Below are 13,913 nucleotides of genomic sequence, written 5' to 3' on the forward strand. Positions count from 1 at the left end.
TTTTGCTTTTCCAATTTTCATTTCTTTTCAGGCCCCTATATCGCTTCCCCACACGGGTCATAGAAGAGCTTCAGCCCAGCTGACTTTGGCCAATCACAAGGCACATACAGACAATTATCCATTCACACACATTCTCACTTATAGACAACTTTAATCTAAGACGCATGTTTTTGGAATGTGTGAGGAAGTTGAAGAACCCCGGAGAAAGCACATGCAAATATGGAAGGAACATACAAATTGCACACAGAAAGACCAGAGTAGTGTGTGTGAAAGGTAATGAATAATAATAATAATAAAAAATAATTATGCCCCTCACAACCCCTCATAGCGAACTGGCCCGCGTGAATAAATGGGGGGATTATTCTCCTTCAATTTAATTGTTGAAATGTGCAGGGCAATCTGCAGAGACCCCCTCCCTCAGTCTTCACTTTTGTGTCCTTGGACAAATGTGTCCAGAGGCTCGAGCAACTGTTTTTTTCCACCTTACCATATATTGTATTTGAGTTTGACCCTGGTGGAGGCTGACACTTCCATTTGGCCGTCATAGCCCTGATTTAATGGATCTTTTGTTTCTATTATGTGTAGATGTAATTAGACGTCTGAAAGCATTTCAACGCCACATCAGACTTTGTTGGCTTGTCTCCCACATGAAGTGATTGCTTCTTTCTTGATATATGGGGCAGGCTTTTTGTCGGAAATTTTGACAGTATACTTCTATGTGGTGAAATTCTCCATGGCAACACCAAGAAGAAGCAATGCTCGTGGGCGGTGTGATCTGTTGTAGGAGCTCTGCAGGGGGTGGAGGGAACCATTTGGAGCGTAAAAGCACACTGGATTGTCGACGGGTGCTTCTTCAACCAACAGGTGGCAATACTGTGTTAGAAGTGAAATACGGTGGGGGACAAGTTGTCTGCTTCATAGTCGAGATGAGAGGTTTTGTTGTTTGAATTTCACGTACAGTTTGCATGTTGCCCCCCTGTGCTTATGTGAATTCTCTCCCCCATTCATATTCCATTCATGAAAGACATTAAATGATATCTCTTCTCGCACAGTCGTAGCCGATAGGCTACAGCTCTCCCTAATGAGGCTAAGCCATCCCAAAAAATGGATGGATGGCTAAAACACCCCGAAGATGTGATGTCACATTGTCAATGAGTTTCCATGGCAACCCTCCATGTTATTCTCCAACCACCATCTCCCTCCCCTCTTTCCCTTTATACATCTGTCACTTAATCGTAGCTGTACTCCACAAAAGAAGACATCCTGACAGACTGGATCAAAACACACACACACTCTGGTAAGAACAAAAGAATTCTGTGCCCTTTTACTCTTAAATATACATATGAATGTGCTTTGCTTTTACGTTGAATCTCAGTGCTCAAACGGCCAATTTCATTTTTCCTGTAGGGCTCTAATCATGGCACAAGTCACCCATCCAATGCCCACAGTAACTGCACCAGGGAGTCTCAACGCCACACGGATGACCTTTCACCCCCAGACCACAGCTACGCAGTTTCCATGGGAAGAGGGGCACATGCAAGCGCACGTCGTCGTGATCGTGGTGATTTTTTGCGGCGTCTGCCTCCTGCTCCTCCTGGCGTTCTTCTACGCTTTCTGCTTGCACTGCTCCATCACCTCGACGCCGACAGACTCCCACAGCAGCGTCAGGAGCGGCCAAGATCGAGAGGACGCCACCTTTAAGTGCACCTCAAGTGAAGGCCTGTCAATTGGGAATCACATCTGACTGGCATTACGTTATTGCGTCTAATATCATCTAAATGATATACCACACATGATTATTTAAAACACTAAACTCAGATGCCTATGACTGCTTGGTATCATTGAAAAGATCAAATCAAAGAAAAAAAAAAGTCCTTTTTCAATGTAGATCCTTTGAAATCTTTTTGCACAGCTGTTAACTTTATTTAAACCTTTTACGGGGTGAAGTGAACTGAAAAATTATTGTAAGTGAGAAAATGGTTTTGGTCCCAGAATTTCCCAAATGTATTTATTTTATGTCTTTATTTATTTGTGTGCGAGTGTGCGTGTCTGTGTACTACTACTATATATATATATATATATATATATATATATATATATATATATATATATATATATATATATATATATATATATATATATTTATATTTATATTTATATATATATATATATATACTTCACACAATGTCACATCATAGCTTTTATGACTACTTTTGGAGCGGTATAATAAATAGTAGCGGACAAACAGGTCAGGTCTGTACACTTCTTGCCAACTTGCTTAATTTCTACTGAGCTGACAAGCTTGTTACTGAAACTTTCTGAAAGGAAAAAGCCATTTGATTGTCAGATCTAACTAGTAGTAGCTAAAGCGTGCAAGACTGCAAGAAATAAACACAAGAGTGTTCAACTGAACCACATAGTAATGACATTTTTTGGGTGGGGATAAACAATTTAATTGCTTTAAGGTGAAGTTGTAATGTGTTAATTGAAATATCTATTCCCACTGGGCTAGTAGACAATATTTATTGTTTCTTCTATCACTATGCAATAAAACAAAGTCTATCAGTCTCATGTCAAATGTACTCAAGACAGATCACTGGAGTTCAGCACGTCTAGAATCAAAAGACCAAAAAGCAAACAAATTGTCAGTGTTTTACATCAGATGCACAAAGAGTTGATCACTGGCTATGGCATCAGCTAGTGTCTGTTTGGCTTTTCCATTTTAATGTGTACCATTTCAGGACACGGAACACATGGCACTCTTGGAGCAGTGAGAGTCGCAGGAGCTGTCACGTGACTCCATCATGGAATCCCTGCCGTCACCCTCGGGTGACTCCAACTCCAGGTGAGCGTCCTCCAAGCACTCCTGCAAAGCGTCTTTGTAGTGGGACTGACAACACAGCATGCATATTATGAATTTGAACAAAGCAACAAAACTTATCTTTTTACTTTTCTGTTTTACCTTGTGAACAGACATCTCCTCCACACGACACTCTTCCACGGACTCCTCCAGAGAATGGCCTGAATTCTCCATCTTGATGCGATGAGAGTGAATAGATTTGACATCATCTTCGTCCTCGCCCGGTACCAGAGGGAAAACCTGAAAACAAGAATACAAAGTCCAAGATAGAGCTTAAAAAAATATTAGGTAACTTACACAAAGTTAGGGATTTTGAGCACAATTTCAGAATGAACCTAATATGGAGTAATATCTGTACAGGTCAGCATCATTGGAATGGCAAAGTTCATACGTTGATTAAATGTCTAGTCATTAGTTGTTCAGTTTAGGTTCATTCTGAATTTCCAGCCGAAAATCCAATATCCCCATTTTTTGTGCTGTATAGTCATCAAGCGATGCTACCAAAATTGACTGAAGTGGATCGTTGGGAAAATAAATACAGTTGGTGACTGAACACAATCGACGACATGCCGCAACTGAAAACCTCCAATCCTATATTGGATTTCTTGAGGCTCCACAAACAATATACTGTACTGTATACATTTCTATTGAACCACAAAAACATGTGGATGGCCACAAAGAGAGGATTATAAGGGAGAGCGACCAGTTCAGTTGGTCTTGTCCACTTCGCTCGGTGTGCGATAGGCCAAAGTACGATTTTGTTGCATCCCTACCAGTCCCTCCTCGTCACCCTCGGTGATGACCTCAGTGATAGTGGCCTTGCTGATGGCCTTACTGATGGTTTGGGTCTCAAATTGAGGACACGCCGCTTGGGCGTTTCCATCTTTGTCCCGTTTACCTTTCAGCCAGTAGGTCTCAATCTCCACATTGCCCTAAAAGATGAGAGAAAGTAAGGACATGTTTCATCACAAATTATTCATACCCTGGCCCAATTTAAGGTTGGAATGAATGTATTTGGGTTGAATGGCTATCTTCTTGATGGGAATAAAACAAGAGGGTCTCCCAAATAAAAAAAATAAAACTTGTGTTGCCCGAGGTGAACTTGAGCTACCAAGATACAGTTTTCCATAAAAACATTTTCTTCCTAATCAAGGATCTGGAAAAAATTGTAACACAACTTGTTATATTTTGATGCTCATCTTTCGATGTTTAGACTTAAGTTAAGTTAAAGTCCCAGTGATCGTCACATACACATCTGGGTGTGGTGAAATTTGTCCTCTGCATTTAATCCATCCCCATGTGATTTTGATCCATCCCCTGGGGGAGAGGGGAGCAGTGAGCAGCAGCGGTGCCGCACTCTGGAATCATTTGGTGATTGATTTGGTAACTGTGTACATTGCTTGTGAACAAAACCAAAAACTATCATGCATATTGTTACATTCCAAAAATAAGTGGCTGGTTATATAATTAATAAGAAACCAATTGAAAGCATGGTCTGATTTGAGCTTCTACTAAGGTATAGGTTCTTTCCTGGAAAAATCGTTTCTGTTCCTATATTTAAATATTCATAGCACAACCTGTCTCATAAAAGGAAGTTTACAAAACAACTTTCTGTTTTTCCCCTTAAGATCCTTCCTGACGGCTGCTTTGGGAGAAATTTTGTTGGCATTATCACCAAATGTACTCTACACAAGTCAGACTGGAGATAAAAAGAAAAGAAAGCAGGCGATAGTTACACACTCAAAATGCTAAATACGTATGTTCTCTGCCCACAGCCAAAACATTGCCAGTTATTTTGGTTGGTTTGCTGATACGCACATCTTCCATTTGCACCAGCTGTAGCCTGAGGGAAGATTTTGTGCACGCAGATAACATTTATTTACTGCCAACGCATCATCCCACTGTGCTATTCACGTGTCCTACAGCAATTAATTATGTTGTCATAGCGAATATTTGCAGTACAGCTACAATTTCGATACTGTGTGTTGTTTTGACTCCAACCTTGATGGTAATGGTGCCCCTCCTTTCGAAAATAAAGTGGCTTCCTTTCAGGTGTTCATAAGTGGCGCTGCTGAGCTGGATATGCATTTCCTGATGAAGAGAGACAAAGACCTTCTTGAGTAGTACTTTTTTTTTTTTTTTCTCAATAACCCCTTCTTGTTCTTTGGATCCAACATTTAGAAATGATAACTTGACCTATCACTTGTCAACAATTCATAGAACAGGCACACGGGCTGCTAATGTGATCCTTGATTTTTGACCCCAATTACTGCATCCCTATTAGTCTCAGCTTAGACACCATCTTCTGGCAAACGTTAATTTGTGAATAGCACGGTTCATTTTGTTTGGCTTTCGTCACCTTTCCGTTGCTCTCCATGGCAGACGCCGTGTGGACTGTGTCGCCGTGCAGACCGTATCGGGGCATCTTGTGTCCAACCACACCTGCTACCACCATGCCAGAGTGGATGCCTGCAGCCACAACAAAGCAGGTCCATTTGTGTAAGACTTGTTTTCATCACAGGCCCCATTGTAGTTGCAATTGCCCTCAGGGGGCCTGCTATTAACTGAAACCACATAAATGTATAATCACCAAGGGTGTAACTCAAAAAACAATATTATCTTTTGTCCAAACAGAAAGAAGCTTGAATGACTTCAAATAAATCATTGACCGCTTAAATGTGTTATTAGAAAAGTGCAACACTAGTTTGTCTTCTTTTTAGGGAATGAAGGATGAAAGGGTAGTCTGAATTATTATCCTATAAATCACCACTGGCATTTGTTATTGCTTTAGCTTCTTTCTTAAGAGCCCAGAGAGACTGTTTAAATGCCTCTGGAAGTTGCACTTGTACTGTGCTACTTCTTTTTTCTCCCCTCAACCTGCACTGACAATCACATTGGTGTGATGCCGCTTCAAAAGAGAAAAAAAAGTTGAGCCAAAAGCATATCACCTTGACGTCCGTCTGCCAGAGACTGAGCTGCACTACATTTGTTTACAAACAAGGTGTGTATCAGTTTTCACTTCCTGTCCCTAATAATTGTCTCATCATACATAATCATCATTAGCATAGGCGTGAAACCCAACCCACCGACACGAATCTGTATGTTGTTTCCATTTGAGGGGTCTTTCAAGTGATCGATGGAACGCACCATGTCCAATGCCATGTCACAAATGTTATGTGCGTGATACTTGGTCTTCTCCGGAGCACCCGCAACCACCATGTAGGCATCGCCGATGGTCTCAACCTTGCAAGGTAACGGACTTGACTTGAGCACACGTGAACACAGAAAATACTGGTATGCTAAGGAAAACATGCACACCTTGAAGACTCTGTGCTTCTCGCTGAGTGTGTCAAACAAAGTGTACATGGTGTTGAGCATGGACACCACCTGCAACGGCGTGATGTGGCTACAAATGCGAGTGAATCCCACCACGTCACTGAAAAGAATGGTCACATCTGGGAACACCTGGAAGAAACACAATGAATGCCAAAGAAGGAAATTAATACACTGTCATCGGTTTTGCAAGAAAGTATGCTTGCTTACCCAAATGATAACTACCTGCTACCAAATAGCTTTGGTGTTGCTGTGCTTGAACACAAAATGTGCTGCAAACCCATATTCATTCATTCATTTCATGTCGATAAAGTCCAAAATATTAGTGCGATCGTTTTTAATGTGTATGTGTGTGTGTAGGCCTGTTACTGTACAAAAAAAATGCTTAATCATAGTGACAGATGCTAAATTGGACCTTGTCTTTATTTAGAACCAATGCTAAAAATAAAGCAAAGCTAGGAGAGATGAAAGTGAGCTAAAGAGTGGCAATGGATTTTTGTGATGAAGCATTTGTTATTGTGTTTTGGCACAGTGGATGTGATGTGGTTGCTAGCGTTTGGATTATTTATTTATTCATTTATTTATTTGCAACACTGGGGAAATCATTTGACGATCATGATTTGAATATGTCGTGCAGCAAGAAAGCTTTTTGCGCTCCATTTCTGACCTCACAAGTGTTTACAGCCGGCTCTCCTTTGCGCAGTCTCTTTGCTACTGGCTTAGGAATCATTCTGTAAAGGAGGTCATCTGTCTTTTTCATTTCATAGTCCAGCATCTTCATGCTCTCCTCTAGCTTGCTGGACTTCTTTTGCTCCTGTACTCAGACAGTAAAGAGATTACCAGTACGAAAAAATTGCTTGTGTTGCAGGACTAAATAACAAAACAAAATTATATATAATATAATATAATATAATATAATATAATATAATATAATATAATATAATAATCAACTAAATAACATCGAGCATGTTTCTAAAAAAGAGGAAACCTGTATGAGTGCTCTTTTCAGCTCCTCCGACTGCTGTGTGCCTGCCAGCACCAAATCTCTGCTGGAGTCGTGCATACTCAGGTCATTGATGTACAGTCCGGTTTTAAACATGGCACTCAGGCTTTCCATTCTGCCCATGCACACAAACAAAATTAATGACAGGGGCAGATAGACAAAACGAAACTGAGAAATTAGCATTTAATACATTGTGCAAAAGCACTGCAATTGTGAGGATGAGGATTTTATTTTACCCTTTTATAATATTACTTTATGTGGCAAGGAAGCATGTTGGAAATATTTTATGATCTGATGAAAGGTTGAACTTCTTAGTTCCAAAAGATCGGAGCATGGTGACGACAGCATCAGGACATTTTTTGTCTTCATTTGAAATTTAGGCTTTATATAAACAAAGTAGAAGGAATTATGAACAGTGCAAAATAACAGTGTTAGCATAAAACCTTCAGGCTTATGTTAGACAGCAAATGAAAATGTTAAGAAAGCCTAATGAAACATCTGAAATTTATTTGGATAAAATCAGAGGCAGGTGTGTGCTGACTCCATGAATTTAAATAATTCTGAACACAGCCACAACCCGTTGTGAGGGTGTGCACACTTGTGCAACCACATTATTTTAGTTTTACTTTCCCTCTTGAATATTTTTCAATTCAATCGAGTTTTACAGAGTCATAGATCACATTCATGGTAAAAATAATGTTGCATTTATGATTGTAATGGTCAAATGTTTTCACTTCGTATTCTGACTTTATTCTTGTAACTTAAAACATTGTCTTAATTTTGTTTTCATTGCAGCGTAGCAGCGAATGTTTTAATATTTGAGAAAGAATGTAGCGCCTCTTTACTGCTTCAATGTAGGCATGAGCGCACTTCATCACAAAATTCTGTGCTTTATAGAAGGATGTGGATGTTTTGGTAATGCTTTTTGTGGAGAAACACTCTCGCTTGCAAATGGGTTCCCATTAGGCTCACAAGAGCGGCACTGTCTGATTACAAGCTAATTAGCAGTTCATTTCATGCATGGCGAGAGCCGCTCGAATGGGCCCCTGAACTGATTCAGTGCCCACCAGCCTTTTAGTTTGCGCACTCGATGTAGCGCGCTTTGCACTTAATGTTTTGCTTTGCAACTAAAAAGTATTCATGAGGGGTTTTGTCCTCGAGTGTGCACCTGCTTGTGTTTATGCGTGTGAGTGTTGGTTCATGTTATTCTTACACAGGTGTTCCAAGGAAGATGATAGACTCCCACTCGGGCATGTATCGCATTTGTCCTTTCAGTTTGAGGCATCGGCTTCCGTCACCCCAGCTCTCCATGGCGTTAGCGCTGTTGCCATCTGAAACAGGGGCATGATGAAATGTATATTTAATCAAACCTCACATTGCTGTTTTACTTCCAAAAGAGTTTCTTGTGTGAGCACTCTTGTTTTGTGCCAAACAGAGATCCAAGTCAAAACCTTTGTAATCGTCTCCAATAATGGACTGAAAAGCCATGAGCTCCACGTCCACATCTGCAGACCGATTGGCATTTTCATAGTCGGAATCTGCAGAGTACAAGTAAGCAGAAGGGTGAATGGCATTTTCTTAAGAATGTGTTTTTATGCCAGTTCCGTCAAAATATTACTTTTTGTAAAACCGGTTGGTGGTACAAAAGACATTTCTAATGCAACTCCAAACAGCCCCCAAATTTAAGGGATCGCAACATTTCATTTACTGTATGTATCTGTACGAGATGTATCTTTTTAAAAAGCTAGAAAAGTGTTAAAACTTTAAAAAAAAAAAAGACACCCCCCCACCGCCATGCCTCAAAAATGCTTTGATCCACCTGAGCCTGAGTGTAAGGTCTCCAGGTTACATGGAGTAGTTTGACTGAGTCCCCTTGACCTTACTTAAACAAGGATATGTGGCAAATTTCTTAATGTCTACCGCACAATATCAACACATTATGATAATTACCAGGCCTAATTCCTGCTGCATTTGACTTTTCTTTCTTGTGGTCAGAAAGTACCACTCTCTTTGTTGAATTGCATTGAGAGAAGCACGTGTTAATATTATCAAAGTTCAAATTAAAAAACAAGCAGGGCTGCATTGAAACTACTCCCGAAGGCTTCTTCTGACACATTCGCAACCCAAAACCTTTTCCAAACCTGTGAATATAATTGGAGCAATACTCATCAAAATAAATTAAACTATTCAAATACAATTTAACTTTCTTTTTTAATCATAATCGACAGATCCATCAATATTTTCTAGATGTGTTTTCTAGGTGCTTAAGTATCTATAATAAGGTTACACCCAGCAATACAAAATATATTATAGGAATCAATGGTTTATAATTTGCCTTTTTTCTTGATAACATATAAATAATGACAAAATAAATTATTCAATTCCTAAATAATTCCAGTTTTGGAATGACTCCTAAACCATTTTTTTCCCTTATCATGTGTGAGGTCTACGTGTGTACAGGAAAACCACGTATAAGTGAGCCCTTGCCTAGCGGACACACACCCCTGCGACTGTTTACATGGCTTCCACTCTTACTCTGGACTCGGTTGTGGAGATTCCTCTCTCTTTTCACAGGTTCCTTGGACATGATCTCAAACAAGTTGTTGGGATGGGAGATGATCTAGGAACCCACAAAAACAAACATTCACAGCACTCGTACATTGCAGTCTACTTGTTTCAGACAATGACAAATTTGCCACTTTGCTTGGTACGACAATACGGGAAGAGCTCCATCACCATGTTCCACGTGAACTCCACCAGGGGACGAGCCAGCAAAAAGGCATCGTTGATCTTTTTTCCATCTAAGTCAGGGAAGACTGTTGAAAGTCCCGAGCCAACATTGTGCACCACCATGTCCTGGAGATTCAAAGCAATGAGTCACTTCTCAGGTATGTTCCAGAATTTTACTGGAGTCCACACGTGCAGCTTTGACCTGTCTGAAAACGATGTTGAAGGGGAAGACTTCAAAGAAGAAATCAGAGGTAATTGGCAAAATCTCCTGCTCTTCCTCATCTTCCTTCATGATGTAGCGGTAAGCGGAGTTGTCAAAGTTCAGCCTTAAGGGACACGAAATGATTACCAAAAGTACAGCCATCTTGCGTTAAAGGATAAAGTGGTGACAAGGAAGAAAGAGCAGCGTCAAGCTGTGCCATGCATTCTAATTCATAAAATATGAACTCGCTAGAAGTTGAAACAATTAGTCGACGATTTGACTATACGACTCCAAATCAACGCATAAGCCTTGATGTCAACTATTCTCTAATCACCCTTTTTCGGAATTTCCGCTTCAGCTGAACCGTATTTAAGAGGACGTTCGAGTCCCCTATTTGCTGCTAGTCTTAAAATATTCATACCGGTGGGATCATAGGGCTGGCGAGAAGTCAAGCTGTTCTGTCCAGTAAAGCATGGGCAATGACTGTTATAATTATACGCTCTAAGTCACCCAATATATTCCGGAAAATGGATGGATGGATGCAAAGTTTGATTTTCACCATGCTGTATAGATAGATCTCTTGAATTCGGTACATGTGCTTAGCACGTCTGCCTTTCTGTGCTGTGTTTGCATTTAATGCGTGTGCTTGCCTACCTCATGGTGACATGAGAGTAGTCCCCCACCATCTGCTCAGACAAGACCTCCACATGGATGTCAGTGTCATAGAACTGCTTCCCCATCTGTCTCAGCTGACCCATGGCATAGTGCAGGTAGCCTTTGCGCTTACTCCTGCAGATCACAAAGTTGGATCAGTGGAGTACGGTTTGAACATTGTCGAACATACTGGATGCACCAACAAGATCGCATGGACATGCTTTTAGGAGAGCATTGGAGTTGCATGTTTGTATCTGCTCTATGGCAATTACTGGGAACTGGAACTTCCCCAGCAACCATTCCCAAAACTAGGAACCTTGAAATGGCAAAGTATATTCTAGCAAATTGCGCACTGTTAATCCTATGATCCCTCAAAACGTATGATTAATGCATGGAACTCCATTCGATTCTCAGACCTGTAGTGAAGGGTGACTCCAGTGGCAGATTCCTCCTGGCAGAAGAAGGTTGGGGGCTGCACCTTGGGGTAGCTGAACCGCAGATACTCGTGGAGGTTGTCAAGGCCATTGACAAAGTCACGGACATGACGGCCCAGCACCTGGGAGCAGAAACATAAATGAAACATAATGTCCGTTTTAGTCCCACCATCCACATTTCCTTAGCCAGGGTGGCAGAGGGCATTGGCGTCAATCTCAGTTGACTGCATACTGTAGATGGGCCATCAATTCATCTTTACTCATGAGACACGAACAAATTAATATACTGTATTTCAGGCTGAGTGGGGAGTAGTTGCTTCTTAAAAATCCATATCTACATATCATCTGTGTCCCAAAATGCAGGACACTGAGACTATAGCGTTTACTTTTGGTAGAATCCAACTGTTCTTCCTACAGTCTGTTTTGCGACAAACATACAACAACTGAATGTGAGATCTTTGGTCACCTTGAGAATCCTGTCATAGCCGTACTTCCCCACAAATCCCAGGAAGTAGACCCCCCAGGAGTTCATCAGCTCATTGTAGGGTGTCCCTGTTACCCCACTGGCTGCCTTTGCAATGCGAGGAATCACACTCTCGCTATACACCTACAAGTACAAAAATACACCAGAGAGCCTACTTTAAGAAGACCTTTAGAATATAATGAGGTATGCTACCAGGAGCTTCAGATCATCAGATCAAGTAAAAAAAGTAGCAAGAACGGTCTTCACTTGTCCTCACCTTCAAATGCACCTCAGTAAACCTATTAAAGTAGACCTTTAGGTAAACTGATATTTATTTTTATTTTTTTTAATAATTCTAATGTTAGGCTGCCATAGGAAATTCTACTGCAGATGAATAATTTTCCTAATCTACACAATGGGGCGGCAATTACATTTGTACATGCAGCATACATTTGCGTAATTTTGGAGGATACCTGATGAGTGACAAAAGAATGCAGCCGGACATCTGCCCTCTCCCTGACCAGCTTCCACACATCGTCCCCGTACGACTCCTTGATGAAATCGTGCAGACTCTCACACAGCAGCCCATACATTATGACACCCGAGACTGAAAGTCAAACTACAAAGTACGGCGCACTTCCACCAGTATTCCCAAAGGCACCTGCAAGTGAATGGAAAAAGTCCAGACTTCATTTAGTGCAATCGTTTCAACAAGCCATTAATTGCACAGTGTTCGCTTTTGCCATTAACGCTGCTACCTGTGGAGCTCAGTGCTTGATCAGATTAGATATCCCAATAGGGTTTCATCTGAGGGACGAGTGCGCAAACTGTTTTAAATGGCCTCTCATGACACAAGTACTTTGGTGCGGACGGGTGCGCATTGTTCTTGTGTCAGCTGTCAGCGCCTGGTGGCTGCGGAGCTCCATGTGACACGAACACACCACAGAAGCCATATCGCTCAAACACAGGTGACACCAGTAAAAGGAAGTAAACAATTAGAGGGTCTGCCCTGCTTTTATTTATGTACATAGACAAACGTGCTCAAATAGACACCAGAGGAGTTAAAGGGCAACAATTCTTCTTATTTAATGGTTAGTCTGCTGATGAGGTTTTTTTTCCGCCTTAAATGACATCGCATTTTCTCTCAGAGACCGCGAGGCTTTCTAATAAGGGATGGTGGCTTTGTGGAGCCGAGAAGGTGCAAAATCGATATCTAATCTCAGCAGAGATAAAAAGAAAAATATGCTTTCCTCCCAGATGTCTGCTGTCCTCAATGAATCAATCTGTGCAGTACATAAAATCCACTTTAAAGACCAACAGGATTCCACAAACTGTGCATAATGGTTTAGAATTACATTTAAAATGTACTAAATCAAACAAAAAACAAACAAAAAAGAAACATTTTAAATGTTATATTTATTCCATAGTTTACAAAGATACAGAAATTTGGATGTTACGGATAGGCTGCACATAAAAAATATATGCTGTCCTCAATGAATCAATCTGTGCAGTACATAAAATCCATTTTAAAGACCAACAGGATTCCACAAACTGTGTATAATGGTTTGGAATTACATTTAAAATATATTAAATCAAACAAAAAACAAAAAATGTGATAAAGAAAAATTATAAATATGATATTTATTCCTTAGTTTACAAAAATACAGACATTTTGATGTTACGTATAGGCTGCACATCAAAAATTTATTCTCAAGTGACACAAGAAGGCAAGCTCAAGCAATATGATTGCTTTTGTATTTAGTATGCTCTAGGTGTGATTTTCATGAAAACACTGACTCTAATTGCGGAATCTGCCATAATCATTAAACTTGGGCTTAAGTTAGCAATAAACTAGCGCATTCTGACTTTTCCCACTGTAGGAACAAAACTGTTGTAAACTAAGGAACCCTTATATTTTGAGTTTTAATACCATTTCAAATAAATTGAAGCTGTCAGGTGATGTCAGTCGAGAAATACTAAGACAATAGTGAAATCAACAACAACAATTTAGTCTGAAAGGTTATTGAAAAGGACGTCAGTCCATCAAAACATTTGACTAGTTGAACTTTAGAAGAAACAGAAACTGCACTTTTGAACCCGACTGAAACGCATCCATACATTTTGTGTACTATCTTTAGCGTGTTTACGGTCACGGGGAGCTGGAGTATCTCCCAGCTGACTTCAGGAAAGACAGACTACACTCTTAGCTAGCTGCCACCTAATTGCAGGTATTG

General features: G+C 40.5%; 1 protein-coding gene across 2 annotated transcripts; it reads right to left on the reverse strand.

Moving 5' to 3' along the window:
• Nucleotides 1-2,420: 2,420 nt before the first annotated feature.
• On the reverse strand, nucleotides 2,421-12,641 carry LOC148404456 (soluble guanylate cyclase 88E-like). Of its 2 annotated transcripts, none has more exons than XM_088393050.1 (19): nucleotides 12,438-12,641; nucleotides 12,153-12,340; nucleotides 11,683-11,823; nucleotides 11,199-11,338; nucleotides 10,783-10,917; nucleotides 10,129-10,252; nucleotides 9,933-10,052; nucleotides 9,732-9,816; nucleotides 8,648-8,734; nucleotides 8,410-8,527; nucleotides 7,182-7,311; nucleotides 6,861-7,007; nucleotides 6,179-6,325; nucleotides 5,947-6,103; nucleotides 5,220-5,329; nucleotides 4,862-4,951; nucleotides 3,634-3,792; nucleotides 2,963-3,100; nucleotides 2,421-2,890 (listed from the first exon to the last, which is right to left on the reverse strand). In XM_088393050.1, the coding sequence occupies exons 2-19, from the start codon at nucleotides 12,270-12,272 to the stop codon at nucleotides 2,738-2,740; spliced, it is 2,301 nt and encodes a 766-aa protein (XP_088249176.1). In that variant the 5' UTR covers nucleotides 12,273-12,340; nucleotides 12,438-12,641; the 3' UTR covers nucleotides 2,421-2,737. The 2 variants fall into 2 exon arrangements, with proteins under 2 accessions (XP_088249176.1, XP_088249167.1); XM_088393041.1 differs by having other exon boundaries at nucleotides 9,699-9,816.
• Nucleotides 12,642-13,913: the final 1,272 nt, after the last annotated feature.

The sequence above is a fragment of the Syngnathus floridae genome, chromosome 1 (genome assembly GCF_059516105.1).
Source record: "Syngnathus floridae isolate MCC-2025c chromosome 1, RoL_Sflo_1.0, whole genome shotgun sequence".
Lineage (NCBI taxonomy): Eukaryota > Metazoa > Chordata > Actinopteri > Syngnathiformes > Syngnathidae > Syngnathus > Syngnathus floridae.

What these genes read in the sequence shown, in the direction of transcription:
- LOC148404456 (XM_088393041.1), bottom strand. Translation starts at nt 12,272, where the DNA reads ATGTATGGGCTGCTGTGTGAGAGTCTGCACGATTTCATCAAGGAGTCG. An exon ending in TGAAAAGAGCACTCATACAG is followed by an intron (nt 7,008 to 7,181) that starts GTTTCCTCTTTT and finishes GTCTGAGTACAG; the next exon opens with GAGCAAAAGAAGTCCAGCAA. An exon ending in CAACATACAGATTCGTGTCG is followed by an intron (nt 5,330 to 5,946) that starts GTGGGTTGGGTT and finishes TTGTGGCTGCAG; the next exon opens with GCATCCACTCTGGCATGGTG.